The following is a 20,669-nucleotide window of genomic DNA, read 5'->3' on the forward strand; positions in this document are numbered from 1 at the left end:
GTACTACCTCTCCATGGAGACAAGCCAGACTTTAACATTCATACCAACCCTACATGATGCTGATACTCCATTTAGGCATTGTATTTTAAATCCTGTAGCCTTTAAATACTATTATTTTTATTTTTAACAGGAATTTACTGGAGAGCTACTTTACCTCAAAAGCGTACTTGTGTGTGTCTTCTTTATATTATTCTAGTGTCTCTTGTTTTCAGGGTTTCAAATTTGTTTTGGCATTTGCCTATACAATAATACGAACTTCAGGAGGCCTTTGTTAATCAAACATTTTCTAATACAGTCTTGTCAAGTTATTAGAATCTTTAAGTCTTCTCCGTATCACCTTTACACATGACCGTTACAACCTGGCTTTAGACTCTAGTAGGATGTCCCAGAAAAATGGTGGGCTTCAAGTTGGAAAACCTAGATATTAATGCTTTATTTGTAACTAGACCAGCTGAATGATTTGGACGAGAGACTTGATTTCTCTGAACCTTTGTTTTTGTTTTTGTTTTTGTTTTTCCATTTTTAAAAAAAAAATTTAACGTTTGTTTATTTTTGAGACAGAGACAGAGCGTGAGCAGGGGAGGGGCAGAGACAGGGGAGACACAGAATCTGAAACAGTCTCCAGGCTCTGAGCTGTCAGCACAGAGCCCGACGCGGGGCTCAAACCCACAAACTGTGAGATCATGACCTAAGCCAAAGTCAGCTGCTTAACCAACTGACCCACCCAGGCACCCCATGTTTTTCCATTTAAAAAAAAAATTTTTTTTTTAACATTTATTTATTTTTGAGACAGAGAGAGACAGAGCATGAACAGGGGAGGGGCAGAGAGAGAGAGGGAGACACAGAATCCGAAACAGGCTCCGGGCTCTGAGCGGTCAGCACAGAGCCCAACGCGGGGCTCAAACCCACGAACCATGAGATCATGACCCGAGCCAAAGTCGGATGCTCAACCGACCAAGCCACCCAGGCACCCCCTGTTTTTCCATTTTTAAACTGGGTCACAATCAATACTAATCTTAGAGATCAGTTGCGCATAGCTGATCGAATGTAAGATAATGAACGTTGAAGGATTATGTAAACTGCAGTCTTAACAGCTTTCAAACCTAAGGGATTCCTAGGGGAACCTAGAGGACTTGGCTCTTTAAAGTACATGCACAATTAAGCCTTTATAATTTACCCATTTCCAGAATGAAGTCGAAGTGGTATACCAACTATTTATTTTTGATGTATCAGTTCTGCCATTGCGGATTTCCCTAAAGAGAGAGACCTAATGTACACACACACACACACACACACACACACAAATACATACATAGTGGTCCTTTATAGTCATATTATCTGTGATTTTTTCCTTTCTCCCTTCTCTAACATGGTATCATTTTTTTTCCAAATTCTGGTAGACAATACGCTGATGATCAAAGTGGTTTTTACTGTACTGCTTTAAATTTACAAATTGTTTATGACTTAAGCTAAGGACAGATTAAGACAGTTAAAAGTTGAGGTTGACAAAGGAATGCCCGGGCTTTGTGTCTTAGGAGCGATGACCAGAAGTAAAGATGTAGAAAGACACACCCTCAACATGTCAGGAAGGTGTGTTTGGAGACACAAGGGGAATATTCATACCAAGAGACAAAATATTCGTCTTGGTGGTAGTGATTGTGGTGAGTTCAGGATCTGATGAGTAAGGGACTCTTTATTCCAAGCTGGCTGCCAAATTAAATTGTTGTTATACTTCCAAACTTCATCTGTAGTTGAAGGACTTTTCTGATTAATTGAAGATTCCCCACATTTGGACTTCTATATTTGTGTATATCTTTTATCGACTTAAAAATGCATTCTCTACATTGAGGCACACTATTTAAGAACTAAAGAGACCATCAGTACAAAACGTTTTGTGCTTCATATATATTTTTTTGAGGCATTTAAACCGTTTCATTTTATATTTGAAAAAGCTAAGTCTTTTAAAAGCAGAAACAGGCCCTATTCCCTACAGAACAGTAGTTCTGATGAATCCATTAGAATGCTTTATGGAAAAATATAACAATGAAGAAATTAGTATCTTCATTATACATATATATATATATATATATATATATATATATATATATATATATATATATATATATTATATATAGGCTTCCTGTTTGAATTCTGACATCCTCGTTAGTGATTATAAGTTGGTGTACTCTTGTATTTAAGGAAATTGGTTAGGACATGGACGGGACCCAGGCAAGTTGAGAAGTGATGGGAATCCCGTTTGCCATTTTCAAGGACCCATTGCCAACTAATGAAATATTGCTTTTTCATCCCACCATTTTTGCTCACTTTTGCTAAGTGGAAATTCTGATTAAAAATGCCGAGGATGGTAGAAAATACATAAGTCCTCCTGCTACAGCCTGTTTAAGCCTTTCGGTCAGTCGGAAAGGAAGCAGAATCTGGTAACTAAGCCTCCAACAGGGACAACCGTGGTGCCACAGGTGTATGCAGATCAGGACTTCATAAGGGCTTTATTTTTATATGTGAGATGAATAATAATAAAATACAATCTAATGCCTTAATAGCATTCATTTGATGCATTCATTCAATATTTTTAATTTTTATTAAAAATTTTTTTAATGTTTAATTGTTTTTGAGAGAGACAGGGGCAGAGAATGAGCAGGGGAGGGGCAGAGAGAGGGAGACACAGAATCTGAAACAGGCTCCAGGCTCTGACAGCTCAGAGCCTGACACAGGGCTCAAGCTCATGAACCAGGAGATCACGACCTGAGCCAAAGTCAGACACTTAACTGACCGAGCCCCCCCAGGCACTCCATCAATCAACATTTATTGTGCTCTGCTGTGTGGGGTCATCCTTTCAGGGTGTGAGAATAGGAAAATGAACATCTCTGCGCTTCTCCACTGTGACCATCTGAGGCCGGTCCAGGCATCGGTCATCTGTCCTCTCGGAACAAACTGACCATTCTCCCTGAATCCCCTCTTGCTCTTTCAAAGTGTGCTCCACAGCAGTTGGATCTTCCCACAATCCTGTCTTTCCTATCACTCTCCTGCAGGTTCAGTGGCTTCCCTTTTCTTGAGAAGAAAATTTCTGAATCTGGCCACATTAGTGTTTCATAGACTATCCCCTAAGTACCCCTCCATCCACCTTCCCTGCCATGTTGTGGCCTGCTGTCTATGCTTCAGCTTAAGTGGCCTTCTCTCTGCTTCTTAAAAGTATCATATCCCTTTCTGTGCAGGGTCTTTGCACCTGCTGTAATTGCCTACTAGAATGGGGTCCCCAGACATAAGTCTCCTCTCCAGTCCTTCACGCTCAGTGGAGTAAACTGCTCACCTCACCCTTCAGATTTCAACCCAAATATTACCTACTCTGTCAGGAAAACCTTCCCCAACCTCCCTGATTTTAGTCCCTCCCCCTACTCTTAGAACATTCTGTTCACTCGAGTACCTGTCCTCCATGATGTCCCCAGAGTCACATCCCTGTCTGGCACAAACCTCTCGGCTCACTGAGGGCTTATTGTTGTATCCGAAGCCTGGCACGTAGTAGGTCTTTTATCCATGTCAGGTGACTGAAGGAATGAACCAACTAGGTCTTGCCTTTAGGAAGCCTACATTCCAAAAGAGAAGAGCAGACACTTAGAACAAAGAGATAAGGGCTCTTGATTTGGAATTTTCTTACATTCAGAATAACTGAAATTTTACCTTTTTTTTTTTTTTTTTGGCTTATGAGATGATTAAGAAAAATGTATCCAATTATCCCACATTTCATTAGAATCACATATATATATATTTTTATTTCTTAAGCTGTCCAAGAAACCACTTAGGGCCCTTACACTGAAGAGGAAGTAATGCATAATTAATGACTATTCAAACAAGATCATTAAACCCAGCCAACCGCGATCCTTTCACCTAGAGGAACTATTTGAGAAGGCACAAAATAGTTATCATTTGGAGGCCTTTTCTACTTTCACACTTTCTGGTAAATTGTTCACGTATTAGTGAGATAGCAGATTGTCCAGAGAGCTGGAGAGTTTCCTAATCTGATAGCGGAGACATTTTTAGGAATGCCTGGAATCAAGCAAACACTCCAAAATTGAGCATAGTACTCCAAAATTTCTTCTGGTTTGTCCTCAGTGACCCTAGAACCCAATGTGGCACGTCATTAATTTGACTCCATTATTAGCCGCAGGGATATTAAATAGGGTAAGTATTGTCACATATTTAAAAGAAGCAGTAGTAGTTCTTGTTAAAATGTTGGGTTTTCTCCCCCCAGTAAGAGATGCCTGATTTAAAAGTTGTGTTTTTTTCTTTTTTTTTAAATTTTTTTTAACGTTTATTTATTTTTGAGACAGAGAGAGACACAGCATGAACGGGGGAGGGGCAGAGAGAGAGGGAGACACAGAATCGGAAGCAGGCTTCAGGCTCTGAGCCATCAGCCCAGAGCCCGACGCGGGGCTCGAACTCGCAGACCGCGAGATCGTGACCCGAGCTGAAGTCGGACGCTTAACCGACTGAGCCACCCAGGCGCCCCAAAAGTTGTGTTTTTTTTAACGTTTATTTTTTGAGACAGAGAGAGACAGAGCATGAATGGGGGAGGGTCAGAGAGAGAGGGAGACACAGAGTCCGGAGCAGGCTCCAGGCTCCGAGCTGTCAGCACAGAGCCCGACGCGGGGCTGGAACTCACGGAGTGCGAGATCATGACCTGAGCCGAAGTCGGACGCCCAACCGACTGAGCCCCCCAGGCGCCCCAAGAGATGCCTGATTTAAACTGCTGTGTAAATCTTAATGTTATGTTTGCAGAGCTTCAATAGTAAAGTGATACAGTAGATTCTATCAGTTGGTATCTCTCCCTGATTAACAAATTAATGTGTTAAATTTACGTTGACCCATCTGTTATCTCCCCCCCCCCAAAACCCATTCAAGTGTTTAAAATGAGGACTGCTCTCTTGTTATCAGGAGATACTAGAAAACTAGTACATGTACGTATTATCCCTAACAAGGTTCAGATCGTGCCTGTGTTTAATGACACGTAATGAAAGGAAAATTACTTAAAGCACTCAGGGTCTCTGAGGATAGTGCATATCTGAAAGTTGGACATGTCATTATGCTGGGAATTTAATAGTTCAGTTATGCGCAATGTGCTGCTTTTGCTGAGTATTGTTGAAATCACTAAAATATTGTTAAGGTCTTTCCCTAGAGTAACAGTTCTGTTGTTTCATGACAGTATACATAGCAAAGGCAAGAGTTTCCTGGATTTAACTTGTTTTATGTGCTATATAAAAAATAACGCATTTCTTGTGAAGAAATAGGTGAGAAACGACAGAATTAAAGACCTATCATGAAAATAGTATCAGAAAATAGTATTAGAGTGATACAGATATTTCTTTTCTTTGAACATACCACTTTGAGAGAATGTACTTACTTCAGGGTAAATAAATAGAATATGTAATTATCTAAAATACATTTTCAGTTTAACTAAAACTTCTCACTAGGTTAAAGTTTCAATAAGTTTTATTCTGTTCAGTGTCACAGACTTCAGAAGTAATGAAGTCATTGGCCCTTTTCAGTCTCTTTTTATCCCCTCATCATTTTGAGAGAAATGTGTGCCTCTAGCTTAGTTTTATTTCACATTATTAATGAGGATTCTGCCAAGATTAATCGTTTCTTCAAAGAAGCGAACACAATGAGGTATTGTGTCAAGAGCCACGGGAGACAAGTGAGGATGAAGAATAAAAATTAGAAAGTCTGTCACTGCTTTCCCAGTGACTCGAAACATCAGATTACAAAACAGAAGCAGGACACCACACGTCAGATTTTGAATAACATTGAAAACTCCTGATTTACAGGAACCTTATATTAAAAACCACAAAACAAATTGAGATTAAGATACAAAAAGAATATTTTGACTCTAACCTCTTTTAACTTTGTTGTTTTTATTTAGAGAGTTGTCGTGTTTTATGAGTTGGTACAATCATTGTAAAAACCAAACGCTTGCTGTCTCTTGCTGTCAGATTCAGGTATAGGTTATGATATTAGTTATGTACCTTTCATGCTTACGCACTGATGGGAACACACAACCTCAGAGACAAGTAGGCAACTAACTCACGGGTGTTTCCTTAAGTGTTGGTCAGTTATGTTTGAAGACAAGGGAAGCAGTTTGGACCTTGAAAGAGCAAAAGCTGGAAAATATCAAACTTTTGGTTTTTATTCTAGTCCGAGTAGTGAAGAAATTACATGTAGTTAAATACATGAAAATACAATCATCGCTTTAGAATTTTATCATCTTACTCCACTGTCACTAGCCTTTCTTGTTCTTACCTATAGTGTGATTGACATTTCTGGTGATGGCGATCCAGAGAGCCTTCAGAAGGGCGGGATGCACGGGGTTCTTATCTTATTTAAAGCTCTTGCTACATGCTTTACCTCTTCAAAACTAATCATAAGCTAGGCCTCTACCCCTGCTGGTAGAATTGATGCTTTTGCGTGGTCTGCCCAACAAGATGTTGAAGATTCAATTTGTACTTTTTCTACATTCCTTAGGGGCCTCCCCCCACCATTTTTTTTTTACACGGAGATGTTTCCATTCAAAGTTATACTGCGTCTAATATGGAGTATACCAAAATGTGACGATTCCCAGAGCTTATGGTGGGTTACTCTACAATCACAGAAATCTCCCATACGCCCTATGCATTTTCCTCTGACCCCCAGAACTTGTCTGGCCACTGGTACTATTTCCTATTCTTCACAGCCCACAAGATTTCACTGAATACCTGCTGTTTGCCGGACACTATTCTCCGGGCTGGCCTACACCAGGAATAGGAATCCCGCCTCAGGAGTTCATAGTGAATGGAGGTTTGCAATACCCCAGCCACTCCTTTGGAAAAGGCTCAAAGTACAAACACTGGTCCTCTATACGAGGAGACAGCAGACTGGAAGGGAAAGGGAAAAAGAACTGAGTTTTAGGACGAAGAGTGAGGGGCCAGCCTCTCTGACTGGGGGCTAACTAATAACTTCCATTAGAGTCTCACACGTTGCCTTGTGTCCCCTCTCTCTCCTGGGCCTTCTCTTTCTCATTTTCTGGGCCGTCGCCTCCTTATCTTTCACACTTCCAAACATTGGAGGCCCTGAGACCTTTTTTTTCTTCTGTATTTATGCACATGCTGGCCAATTTCATTCAGGCCCATGATTTTTCAAAGTACCTGTATGCTTATGGGGCCCAGATGTGTAGCTCCAACCCAGCTGTGTTCTCTGCCCTCCAGATTTGTGCACCGGAAGCCTATTCTGCATCTCTAGCTGACATTAATAGGCCCATCACGCTGAACCTGCCTGAAGCAGATCGCGCCGCCCCCAGCTCCCTCATTCCGCTCCTGTCTTGTGCTCTCTCTACATCAGTAAATCTTACCCCCCTTCACCCAACTGCTCATACAAGTGCTCACCCAATTTTGGAGTTATCCCTGATTCCTATCCGTCTCATTTCACGTTCAGTCCATAAGCGAAGGCTGAAAATGAATTCTTAACTTCTTCACTGCTGGTATCCTAATGCAAATTCAGTGTCATTGACTGTAGCAGCTTCCTAACCGGCTTGCACTCTTGCCCTTCCAGAGTTTCACACAGTGTGAATTAGTCCTTTTAAAATAGAAACCAGAACTCTTCCTGTTCAAAACCCAAGGATATTTTCTATTGCACCTGAAAAAAAAAAAAAAAAAAAATTCAGACCTCTTGCTCTAATTGCAAAACCTGGCCAGTCCCCTCCTCTCTACCTCATACCCCCCTTCTTTCCCCTGAATCTTGATCACACATCAGCCACCTTCACTGCCTTACGTGGAACACCAGCTTCATTTTCTGCCTCAGAGCCTTTGCACATGCTGTTCCCTCCGCCTGGGCCCTTCTCCCAGATATAGGCATGATTTGTTCATTCAAATCTCTGCTCAAATGCCACCTTCTTAGAGCCTTGTGACCACTCAACTTATTACCCTATCCAGTTGCTCTTATCCCTATTCTCTGATATATGTATGTGTGTGTGTGTGTGTGTGTGTGTGTGTGTAACTATATATATATAGTTATATAATTAATATATATAAATATATAGTTTTTACTGTAGCCTGGTATTAGGTTCATATTGATTTTTTTCTTAATATTTTATTAACTGTGTCCTCATTAAAATGCAAGTACCATGAGAACTCTGTTTCACTTATAACTGGAAGTTTCAGAATGCCTGGTATTTGACATGTATTTATTGAGTGAATGAATAATTAAATGAGTAATACTTCCATGGGCTGCAGGGAAAGCCCTACTAATCAATAGACAGGGACATAACAAATTCTGCCTTTCTGCTGATTTTGTCTTCATTATTACCAGAAATTCTGAGAATCAAAGCACGAGATGAATGGAACATTTTATCAAAGAACTCAGACTCTAGCAATGAACACCTTAGTTTTCTTTTTTCTTATGTATATCATATCACTAAACTGTCTTATCCAGATTCTAAGGCAGTTGTTAATTTTCATATATATTAGGATTTTTTTTTTTTTTTTTTGCCTAAAGAATGCAACATACTCAGATGGTATTAAAAATGTACATTCAGACCTCAGGACCCGGGAAATGACTGTATGTATTATAAATAGGGAACTATAAAATGAGGAAGCGATAATGGCAAGCTGTATTGTGAGTGGCCAAATTACTTTGTAACTTTGGATTCATTTTATTTCTTTGCTATTATGTATCTTCATCACAAAGTAAAATAGGTACAGTAATTCATAATTCATATTTCTGTACTTTCTGGTAAAATACACAGTTAAAATGGGTGAATGTCATCTTTCAAGAAAAGCCATCCCCATTTCAAATATCTGAGAAGGGTAGGATTTAACTTCTTCAGCTTCTGATGCTTATTTACGTGATAGTTTGGTGGCTCGTTTTCACCGAAGGCCAAAAACACTTGGGCAAAATAATTCATCCTAATGCAGTTGAATGGAATAAGAAAGCAGAGACACTTGGGTAATTGCAAAGGAATTCAATTTATTTATGGGACTTTTAGCCCATCTCGTTTCAGAAAGGATATGAGCTGATTTTAAAAAGTTGATACACATTATGACTTAGGAGGAAGATGAGCCAATATGGGGAGGTGACTGTATTTGAAGAGTTCAGTTAAAACACTTCAGCCTGGCACAGTGCTTTGAATGCTTCTCGAGTATGTCAGCTATTTGATGAAACATGCTTTATTGCTTTTCTACTTACATTTGCATAACCCCTTTCGAGCAGAAAAACCGCATGATTTTAAACTTGATTATCAAAAAATCTTGTTAATTGAGTTACTGTCGGGTTGTACTGTTGACTAATTTTTGGTACACAAATATTACCAGAAAAGGTCGCTGAGAAATCCTCCGGGCAATTTATATAGCATTTTGTTTGCTCTTTAGGAAATGATGCCACATCAATTGTCAACTGTCTTCATATTTTGGGTCAGACTTTGGATGCAAGGTAAATGGATACGTTTTTGTCTAAGTGAGCGTAACAGTGCTACACTTAAAAGAATATTAAGACATACCTTGTCTCTTGATTTCAGTGTTTGGAATTGTAATAAACGCTTGTGGGTGAAAACGTATTTTGTAAATTACTAATAAATGGCATTCTGTTATTTTTGTGATCATATATATATATATATATATATATATATATATATATATCGTTATTTAAATTTCAAGCAATGTCTGTAGCAGCTAGGTATGTAACTGAAGGTTGAAACGGGAATGTGTCATGTCAAGTAAAGATGATGGTAAGCTGCAACTTCAGAGGTCTCAGTAGCTTCTAGGTATGGTAACTTGTGTTCCACACTTGTGATAACATTTAGCTTTATAAGGACATGAGCTTTATTCTTATTTTACAGATGAGCGAAGTGAAGCTTAAGATTGCATAGTAAGTGTGGAAGTAGGCCAGTTCCCAAGTCCGTGTACTTTCTACTCTGCCCTCCCAGCCACAGGACTGGAAACCCAATCGTTTGCCTCAATACCAAATCCGTGTATCTCGCAGGAGTGATTCAGCCTTTAAGTCATACATTTATTTCACTTATTATCCAGGATAGATCTAAATAAAAATTCCTCCATGTCTCCTACAGAGAATATCCCATGATACTCTCGGGTTCTTTATTTTTGCCTTTAAAATTTTACGTGAGGTGTTTTGTATAATAAATGAAAAAAGTAGATGCTATTAGATCCCTTCATTTCCTACTAGAAATAGTGGCATTAGGGGGTCACTTCTGTACAAAGTTCAGCCTTTAGAGGCTCATTTAGCTGATGGCTACACTTCACTCCTAAAACATTTACATCATTTAATGACTTGGCGTAGCAGGGATTCAATGTTTCTTTCACAGCCGTTGTCTCAGAAACCGTTTCGGTTGTGTTGGATTTGGGGATTGGCTGGCTCAAAACCTGTGTTTTGCTCATTATGAAACAAATACTGAAAATTGCTAGAAAATACAGAGCATGAGCGCTGCCTCTTGATCTGGGCCCTCATTAAGTTGACGGTGAAGACATTTGGGAAAGGTTATGCATTCGCAGAGCAATATATTACTGTAAATTCAAGTACGTTGAAAAAGTTTATTGAGGGTGAATTAAAGTAATCGGCTGAGTGAAAGTCACGGATAAGTAACCAAAGTAGATGCATGTGTTATTTCTAATTCCACTTGGTCCTTTTGCAAGGTGTCTGTTCTCCCTTCTCTAATTGCTAGGACTGTCATGAAGACTGGCCTGGAGAGTGTTAAAAGTGCGCTCAGAACGTTTCTGGACAATGCGGCGGAGGATCTGGAGAAGACGATGGAGAATCTCAAGCAGGGCCAGTTCACCCACACCCGAAACCAACCCAAAGGTGTTACTCAGATTATCAATTATACCACGGTGGCTCTGTTGCCAATGCTGTCATCATTATTTGAGCATATTGGCCAGCATCAGTTCGGAGAAGATCTAATATGTATGTAAACCTATTACTTAGACTTTCACTATCTAATGGTACAATGAGAAATTGTAAAAGCCCCATCAAGCGCTGCTTATCCATTGAAATGCACTCTTTTTTTTTGCCCCCAGAACACTCGGTTGACATTTGAGTTACAGAAACCATTCTTAGAGAGGTAGATCACTGAATCACATGCATTCACAGAAGGGACCAGAAGGTAGTGGTGGTGGGCAGTCATTTCCACCTTGTTCGAGTGCAGGTTCCAAATTTTTCTGCTTCTCTGTTCCCTCTTTCCATGGAATTTTTCTAATGCAGTTTGACCACTGGATGTGCCACATTGTTTTCCGATTACGTCTGAGTCAGTGCACATTGTTCTACAAGCTGTAATTCTGACAAAGTCCGTGGCTAAACAATTGGCCTACTACAGTGGCTCACACGCTTTCTATTTGTAGGTTTTGGTCTGTTTTTATGGATTTAATCAGCTATTTTTGCATAGATTTCCATAATTATTAAAAAATATCCACAGAATGCTAGTAGCAATGTGAAACACAATGATATGCGACCTGTCCCAATTTCCGACCCTCCTACTGATGTTGAGCGTGAGAGATGTAAGCCCTTGTTAAGTGGGTCTTAATGACATGCCTACTCAGACTCTCCACCTTGTAGGTCTCCCAGTGAAGTACGGCTGTGTGTGAAAACCACTGTGTTACTCAGTGGATAACACAGCCGCTACTCGCAGCACATGTCCTTGAGCCATTGTAGGAGCACTGCAGTGCAGTGTGGACAAGGAACCAGGTCCGGAGGACAAGGATGATTTCTCCATTCATGTCATGGTACATTCTCCAGGAAATACTAGAAGAGTTGGGATTAGAAAGCCAAGGTTCTTAGATTTTCTTTCTTGCCTTTTAAACATGCCTTGTCGGGTCATAGATCACCTATAAGGTTTTATTTTAGTTTCTGGCTTCTCTATAAGATTGGCTTCCTGATGCCTTGAATGTCAGGTCAAAAACAAGTAACTCACGACCTCCTCCAGCACTCTCATTATTGTTCACTTAGGTGTTGAAATAAAAGACACAGTCTTTACATACCTTCAAAACAGGAGACACAATCTGCCTGACCTTCCCAAATATTCTTGTGCTTAATTTTATTCTTGAAGAAATCCTTTTTTCTTCCATCTGCAGAAAAATTATTTTTAAAATGTTCCTGAGAATGTTCCGAATAATTATAGTCCATTCCGTAGAATGCTTTCAGCTTCTTAAAGAAACGAATTTTGTCTGAGAAATATTTTTTTATTTCATTTTACATATCTATTTGTTCTAATTTTGCTTTAAAAACAATTTTTTTTAATGTCTATTTATTTTTGAGAGAGAGAGACACAGAGCATGAGCAGGGGTAGGGCAGAGACAGAGGGAGACACAGACTCTGAAGCAGGCCCCAGGCTCCAAGCTGTCAGCACAGAGCCCGACGCAGGGCTCAAACTCACAAACTGCGAGATCATGACCTGAGCTGAAGTCGGACATTTAACCGACTGAGCCAACCAGGCACCCCTAATTTTTATTTTTTTTAAAAATGCTAAAACATAAGTATGCCCTCAATATGGAATTTGGGTTTTATTCTAAAATTTCTTAAGACAGTGTATAAATAACAAGTGTTTTTGTTCTGTTTTTATTTTTATTTAGTGGAAGATGTACAGGTGTCATGTTATAGAATTCTGACTAGCTTATATGCTTTGGGAACCAGCAAAAGTATTTATGTGGAAAGGTAAGATTTTAAAACTAACTTTGTGTCAATATCTGTTTCAAGTGTTACAACCATTTATTTCAAGTCTTTGCTTTATCATTTTTTCCTTAGTTATACACTAAGCAACCAGATCAACATACTGAATTCCTTGGGAGTAATTGACCAATCTTTAAGCTAAATTTGAATTGATATAATAAAAGTTGATCAAGTTATGTAAAAAAAAAAAAAAAAAAGTAAAGCACTAATGGTAAAGACCATGTTCAATGTAAAGATTAAACAGAGCATTTATGAGTCCAGTTCATGAAGGAATCTGCTAGAAGAGTTCCTCATATGTATCTGAAAAGCAAATTAAGCATGAATATAGGCAGTTACTAAAACCAGCTTTATTTTTCATGTTTTCGCATTCAAGATGAAGAGATCTTCAGATGATGTGGACAGGTCAAGTTCAGGTGTCCCACTGAATTTTAAAATAAGAGGTCACTCGCAACTTCAGTAAAAAGATTTCTGTGAAAAAGAGAAGAAAAAGACGGCAGTTTTTTTAAAGGCTAGACTAAAGAAAATGACATTTGGTGAGAAGACTGATGAAATAAATCAGTGAAAGGATATTCTAGTGGAATAATACTGAAAAGTTGTAAATTCTCCCCCAGTTAATCTACTATGATACAATTTCAAGTAGAAATTTGGGTTTTGGGGTGCCTGGATGGCTCAGTCAGTTAAGCATCTGACTTCCGCTCAGGTCATGATCTCATGGTTCATGAGTTCAAGCCCTGCATCTGGCTCTGTGCTGACAGCTCGGAGCCTGGAGCCTGCTTCGGATTCTGTGTCTCCCTCTCTCTACCCCTCCTCTACTCGCATTCTGTCTCTTTCTCTCTCAAAAATAAACATTTAAAAAATTTGTTTTCTTAAAGTTTTTTAAGAAATTTGTTTTTTATTGAAATTTGGGAAATTCATTTGAAAGTTCATTTGAAAGACTGACTCACAAGACTAGCCAATAAAATTTTGAGAGAGGAAAAGGTAATGCAAGAGTACTCACTCATCTGGCCTACCAACTGTTAAAACTTACAAAGCATCAATAAGTAGGGGTGCCTGTTGGCTTCGTCAGTTAAGGGTCTGACTCTGGGTTATGATGTCACCACTCCTGAGATTGAGCTGACAGTGCAGAGCCTGCGTGGGATTCTGTCTCTCCCTCTCTCTCTGCTCCTCCCCTGCTCATGCTGTCCGTCTCTCTCTCTCTCTCTCTCTCGATAAATATTTTTTTTAAAATAATAAAAATAAAGCATCAATAATTAAAATAGGGTGGCAACTACATAGAGCTAGGACAATTAATCCATATAAAAGGACAACTGAGTTCACTCTGAATATTTTTTACCTGTATTTTCTTTAAAACATATTTTATTAACTTTATTTTTTTTTTTTTATTTTGAGAGAGAGAAAGAAACAGAGTACACAAGCAGGGGAAGGGTAGAAGGAGAGGAAGGGAGAATCCAAGCAGGCTGTGTGCTGCCAGCACAGAGACTGATGGGGAGCTTGAATCACGGACCATGAGATCTTAACCTGAGCCAAAGTCAAGAGCCGGGACGCTTAACCGACTGAGCCACCCAGGCGCCCCTATCTATATTTTCAGTTAATCTCTTTTCATATGATTTTTTAGGGCTTCAAATATTTTATACTGAGGGAGTTTTATAATTTATGGTTACCTCATTTTTGAAAAATGAATGTTTTTTTCATTTCCATAAGTAATGTTAATCTCCGTTCATAGTTTTCTATTTATTTATGTATATGTATTTAAATATATATAAAATCTATATATATTTAATTTTATTTGTTTTAGTTATAGTTTAGTTATTGTCTCAGTTTAGTTACAGTTCAGTTTATTTTAGTTACAGATTAAAGAATAGGCATATATTAAAGGATCATGATAACATCTCACTGTTTTTCCAGAAAATTGATTCACTTGACACTGTCAAGTTTACAAGAAAAGCCTTGTTTCCTCACATTTTCCTCATTTCTGATTATTATTCTTTTTACTATTTAAAAATACAATAGTTAAAAATGGGATCCAATGTTAATTTCAAAAAAAAAATTTTTTTTTTTAATGTTTATTTATTTTTGAGACAGAGAGAGACAGAGCATGAGCGGGGAAGGGGCAGAGAGAGAGAGGGAAACACAGAATCGGAAGCAGGCCCCAGGCTCTGAGCCATCAGCACAGAGCCTGATGCGGGGCTGGAACTCATCAACTGCCAAGATCGTGACCTGAGGTGAAGTCGGACGCTTAACCGACTGAGCCACCCAGGCGTCCCTCCAATGTTAATTTCCAGTGCACTTCCGTAACTCCCACTTCTCAGCCATTGTTTTGTGTTTACTCTGCCATTTTTCTTTATTTTATGAATTGCCTTTCATATCTCTTGTCCACTTTTCTATTAATGCGTTATTTTACTGATTAGTAATGAATTTTATCTATTAAAACCATTTTATTCATAGCAAATATTAACCTCTTGCCTGTTCTTTTTCCCATCTTTGTGACTTATAGCATTTTTATAACTTTATAGTGCTTCTATATGAAACTATGTAAAGATAATATCTTATGACCTGGAATTTTTTTAATATAATCTGTCAATTACTTCATGTGTGTTTATTCTTCTTAGTTTAATATTTTTAGAAAAGTGATACCACACTCATAACAGCTAGAAGTTAAAATATTTATCTCTGGGGCACTTGAGTGGCTCAGTCGGTTGAGCCTCCGACTTCAGCTCAGGTCATGATCTCGCAGTTCGTGAGTTCGAGCCCTGGATCAGGCTCTGTGCTGGCAGCTCAGAGCCTGGAGCCTGCTTCTGATTCTCTGTCTCCCTGTCTGTCCCTCTCCTGCTTGTGCTTTCTCTCTCTCTCCCTCTCAAAATAAATAAACATTAAAAAAAAAAAAAACTTATCCTTTTAGGTTTTTCATTCTTTTTGTTGTTTACATTTAGCTTTTTAATCCTTTACTCATTCAATAAAAACTTAGTAAGCACCAGGTTCTGTGATAACAACCGTAATAAGCAAGATAGATCCCTACTCTCAAAGACCTTAGACCTAATGAGGAACAAAAAACAAAACAAGTAAAGTGAAGAATGTAATATTGGCAACTTACCATGGGTCAGTAAGCACACAATAAAGAGAATGACATGGGGTGTTCAGAAATGTATGTTTTAGAATGTTTTGAAACGCAGAACTTTCCTCCATTCAACAGAAAGCAGGTAGTAGGTAAGTCAGGTATAAATAGGTGTGTGTCTCCTGGCTTCCATTTTTCTCAATGAAATATGCCTCAGCCAAGTGATGATTGAGAAAAGAAATGTAAGAAGTTCGAGGAAAGTAGTGAATGTCCGGAATGATCATCTCTGGAGTAAGAGGGGAATTTACTGGAAATGAATCTGAATTTCATGTTTCTCTTTAGATGTTATGTAGAATTCAAATTAAAATTTTAAAACCATCCTCCATGTGGGAAGTATTTATCTTTAAGTGAAATGTCGTTGACATACAATGTTATATTAGTTTCAGGTGCACAACTTAGTGACTGGACAGTTCCCTATATTACACCATGCTGACCACTCTGAGGGTAGTTACCATCTGTCGCAGCACAACATTATTACAATATTATTGACTGTATTCCTTATGCTGCACTTTTCATCTCTGTGATCTATATCTAGAAGTTTATTCCTCTTGATCTCCTTTACCTAGTTCACCCATCCCCCAACCTCCTCCCAAAGGAAAGATTTATTAAATATTTCTTTTATCTACTGATTTAAAATAAGACCTTCATTCTGTACTGTGGTAATAGATTAAATAGGTTATATTTCTAGAATCTCTATTTTGTTCTGTTATTTGACTTTTTAAATTATTAGATCAGTACCATGTAGCCTGAATTGTTATGATACATTGTATCATAACATATGATACATTTATGATACATTGTAGTATCTGGTAATCCAAACTCTCTCATAACCTCAGCAGTGCTCTCATTGTTATTCTTTTTACCTCTGGTTTTTCCTTGATAAACTTTGGGATTCTTTTGTTAGGATCTAAAAAAGATACATTTTTTTAAAATTTTTCTTGCAGTTATAAAGTCATTTGGGGAGAGTATAAAAATGAAAATGGGGGGGGGGGTGCCTGGTGGCTCAGTCAGTTGAGCATCCAACTTCGGCTCAGGTCATGATCCCGCGGTCTGTGAGTTTGAGCCCTGTGTTGGACTCTGTGCTGACAGCTTGGAGCCTGGAGCCTGGTTCGGATTCTGTGTCTCCCTTTCTCTGCACCTCCCCCTCTCACACTCTGTCTCTCTCTCTTAAAAATAAATAAACATTAAAAAAATTTTGTAATGCAAATTGGAAGATGAGTAAAAGATATGTTGGAAAAAATGAAAGAGTGTCACTGTACTAAGAAAAATGTAGGTATCTTAATAAGCATCATATAAAAAACCTGCTATTTCCAAAATACGAATAATCACAGTTGGTCTGAGAATTACTAATTGAATCAAAATTTTAAAGTAAATTATTAAATAGTTCACATGTATTATTAATAAAATAAAAGGACTTGTCCAGTCAGATGTAAGAGAATTCATTACTTTGGGGTTATATATGAAACATTTTAGGCTATTAAATTCTTAAATAAGTATATTCTCATTATTTTCAAACTTTTATTGAACTCCTATTATGTGTCAGAAATTTTGCAATTCTGCATCCCAGTTTTTAGGTAAGGAAAGCAAAACAGAAAGAGAGTAATTTTCCTAAAGTGATACAAGTATCAGGAATAAGTTTGGGACTCAGGTCTGTCTGAATCAAAGCCTGTTCCCTTTGTGATTTCTTGCTATCCTAAATTATTTTTAGTAATAAAATGTTTTTCAGTGTTTGAATTAAACTCTGTGTTATTCAGTTATTCAGTGTCATTCTATGAAGAGATATTTTCTCCTAGCTGACTAAATGTCTAGTCATTTTTAATTAAAATATTAAACTATTCGGCGTTGTTAATTTTATGTAGTCATATATTTTTCCATTAGGAATTTAAAGCTACCAAAGAGAATTGTATGATCTTTTCTTAATTAGATAGATTTTATGGACTTTTAAAGTAAAATATTTATGTAATTTCAGGAGGTCATAATATGCTGAAATAACTCATATTGTCCTACATTTAATAAACATGTGCCAGCGAATCCTTGGATTATGTAGGTAGCTAAGGGAAAGAGAGAATTTTTTTTTAATTTTTTTTTAACGTTTATTTATTTATTTTTTTTTTAAATTTTTTTTTTCAACGTTTTTTATTTATTTTTGGGACAGAGAGAGACAAAGCATGAACGGGGCAGGGGCAGAGAGAGAGGGAGACACAGAATCGGAAACAGGCTCCAGGCTCCGAGCCATCAGCCCAGAGCCTGACGCGGGGCTCGAACTCACGGACCGCGAGATCGTGACCTGGCTGAAGTCAGACGCTTAACCGACTGCGCCACCCAGGCGCCCCAAACGTTTATTTATTTTTGAGACAGAGAGAGAAAGACAGAGCATGAATGGGGGAGGGTCAGAGAGAGGGAGACACAGAATCTGAAACAGGCTCCAGGCTCTGAGCTGTCAGCACAGAGCCCGACGCGGGGCTCTCACGGACCGCGAGATCATGACCGAGCTGAAGTCAGCCGCTCAATGGACTGAGCCACCCAAGGGCCCCAGGAAAGTGAGAATTTATGTCACTGGCAGGGAGAGCCATGAGTCATGAACTGCCCTGAATCAATTGATCCCAGAATGATTCCTTCAACCTCTTCCTTCCCTTAAAAACGATGAATCAATTTTAAGTGTTATTAATAGTTTTTGGTATATATTATGTCTTAATATTTCATAGCTACCTTGAAATTACTTAGTAAATTTTCAGAAAATTGTATTAGTGTGTTGGTATCACTACTTTATTTTTTTTTAATGTTTATTAGTGCATTTATTCACCTAGTAAGAATTCTTCCTCAGTAGGTCATTATGTTTAAAAAAAGAAGATGTAAAAAAAGGAAGCAAAGCAAAAGAAATGTCCAGACTCGTGGGGGGGGATTTGACAGGGTTTTTCTTGTTATTTTGGTCTATAATGTTTTAACTTATTTTTTAATGTTTTATGTATTTTTTTAAATGTCTCAAAAATACGGATGTATTTATTTTTGAGAGAGAGACAGAGCACAAGCAGGGGAGGGGCAGAGAGAGAGACACACACACAGAATCAGAAGCAGGCTCCAGGCTCTGAGCGGTCAGCACAGAGCCCAATGCAGGGGTGGAACTCACAAACCGTGAGATCGTGATCTGAGCTGAAGTCAGACACTTAACTGACTGAGCCACCCAGATGCCCCAATGTTTTATTTATTTTAGAGAGAGACAGAGACCACAAGCAGGGGAGGGGCAGAGAGAGAGGGTTCAGAGGATTTGGAGTGAGCTCTGAGCTGACTGCAGCAAGCCTGATGCAGGGCTCAAACCCACGAACTGTGAGATCATGACCTGAGCCAAAGTCAGATGCTCCCCTGACTGAGCCACCCACGCACCCCTTCACTTCTTTTTAAACTAACGGATGATTTAGCTGTTTTTAAATGGTGGAGACTTTGCTATTGAAAGCAGATGATGTTTTGCAATGTAGAAATTGGATTTGGGGGTTACTTTTATTATTTGCATGATTATTATCCCTCTAATGTTAGTTTTTTTGTTTTTAATTTTTTTTAAGGTTTTTTTATTTTTATTTTTGAGACACAGAAAGCCAGAGCATGAGCAGGGGAGGGGCAGAGAGAGAGGGAGTCACAGAATCCGAAGCAGATTCCATGCTCTGAGCTGTCAGCTTAACTGACTGAGCCACCCAGGCGCCCCTCTAACGTTAAACTTGTTGCCTTTAGTGTAACTTCTTCATTCACTTGGAAGACCTAAAAAACAAACATTTTGCACTTGTAGGCAACGCTCTGCATTAGGAGAATGTCTTGCTGCTTTTGCTGGTGCCTTTCCTGTCGCATTTTTGGAAACTCATCTCGACAAACATAACATCTACTCTATCTACAATACCAAGTCATCGCGAGAAAGAGCAGGTAATGCAGAAGAAGCATGTTCAGTATTTGAGATATGACCTTGACACGTAATGACATCTACTGTATTTTCCTACAGTGATTTTTTTCATGGACCATTTCAATTTATTATCTCCAATGCTATTTGTTTTTAAATGTTATGATTTGGAATTCTCTGGAATGTCGTATACTATCCCCATAGTGTCTCTGCAAGAAAAGTCGTTTAATTTCTTCAAATTAGCCCTCCTAAGACAAAATAATTGGCAGAAATGGAAATAAATAGGTCAGTCTGATTTCTGATTCAGTTCTCTCTCATAGGTACAGCGAGCAGAGGGTGTTATTCATTATATTTATGGATTTGTACCCTTCAGATTGGTTTTTGTTTTGTTTTGTTTGGGTTCACCAGATGTGTCTGTCTTCTTGGGACAGATTAATTCCAAGTGATTTTTTTCTCACAGTTTAGTCCAATTTTTATCATTTAAAAAACTTGTAAATCTGAAACACAATTAATCAGTGACTCAAATTTAAATCTGACCTTAGCATGTGTATTCTTAAGATTTTTATGTACGTCTGTATGCGTACTAGGTATCTATAAGTAGTCATGCCCCGCATCGTCTTTCACTCGGGAAAATCTATTTTTCTGGGTTGGTAGGCTCATTTTTCCCACTGTCCCAGTGTTGCATCCACACGACTCCTGAAACAGAATGCTACGGGCACCAGTGACAGTCACAACAAAGTTTATTACAATGAGAGTCAAGGCCGACCGATCGGGACCAACACTCTTGATAAGAGTGCGGCCCCGAACAGCCAGGGTACAGAGTTTTTATAACCAATCACATCGTTTTATCATCACCTGGGAACAGAACAAAGAAACAGGTTCCAGATGAGTTAGAAACAGTTGCCTAATGAGGTGTTTACTTTAGACTTTCTGCCTCTAAGTTGCAACCAGTGGATCTCC

General features: G+C 38.6%; 1 protein-coding gene across 4 annotated transcripts in view; it reads left to right on the forward strand.

The window, feature by feature from the left end:
• RYR2 (ryanodine receptor 2) overlaps positions 1–20,669 on the forward strand; it is a 768,107-nt gene that overhangs the window by 611,070 nt on the left and 136,368 nt on the right. For all 4 annotated transcript variants that reach the window (XM_058696266.1, XM_058696262.1, XM_058696264.1 and 1 more), the window contains 4 exons: positions 9,411–9,471; positions 10,718–10,956; positions 12,618–12,699; positions 19,605–19,735. In XM_058696266.1, the coding sequence (XP_058552249.1) occupies positions 9,411–9,471; positions 10,718–10,956; positions 12,618–12,699; positions 19,605–19,735 (513 nt within the window). The remainder of the gene's footprint in view (positions 1–9,410; positions 9,472–10,717; positions 10,957–12,617; positions 12,700–19,604; positions 19,736–20,669) is intronic.

Source organism: Neofelis nebulosa, chromosome 13 (assembly GCF_028018385.1).
Source record: "Neofelis nebulosa isolate mNeoNeb1 chromosome 13, mNeoNeb1.pri, whole genome shotgun sequence".
Lineage (NCBI taxonomy): Eukaryota > Metazoa > Chordata > Mammalia > Carnivora > Felidae > Neofelis > Neofelis nebulosa.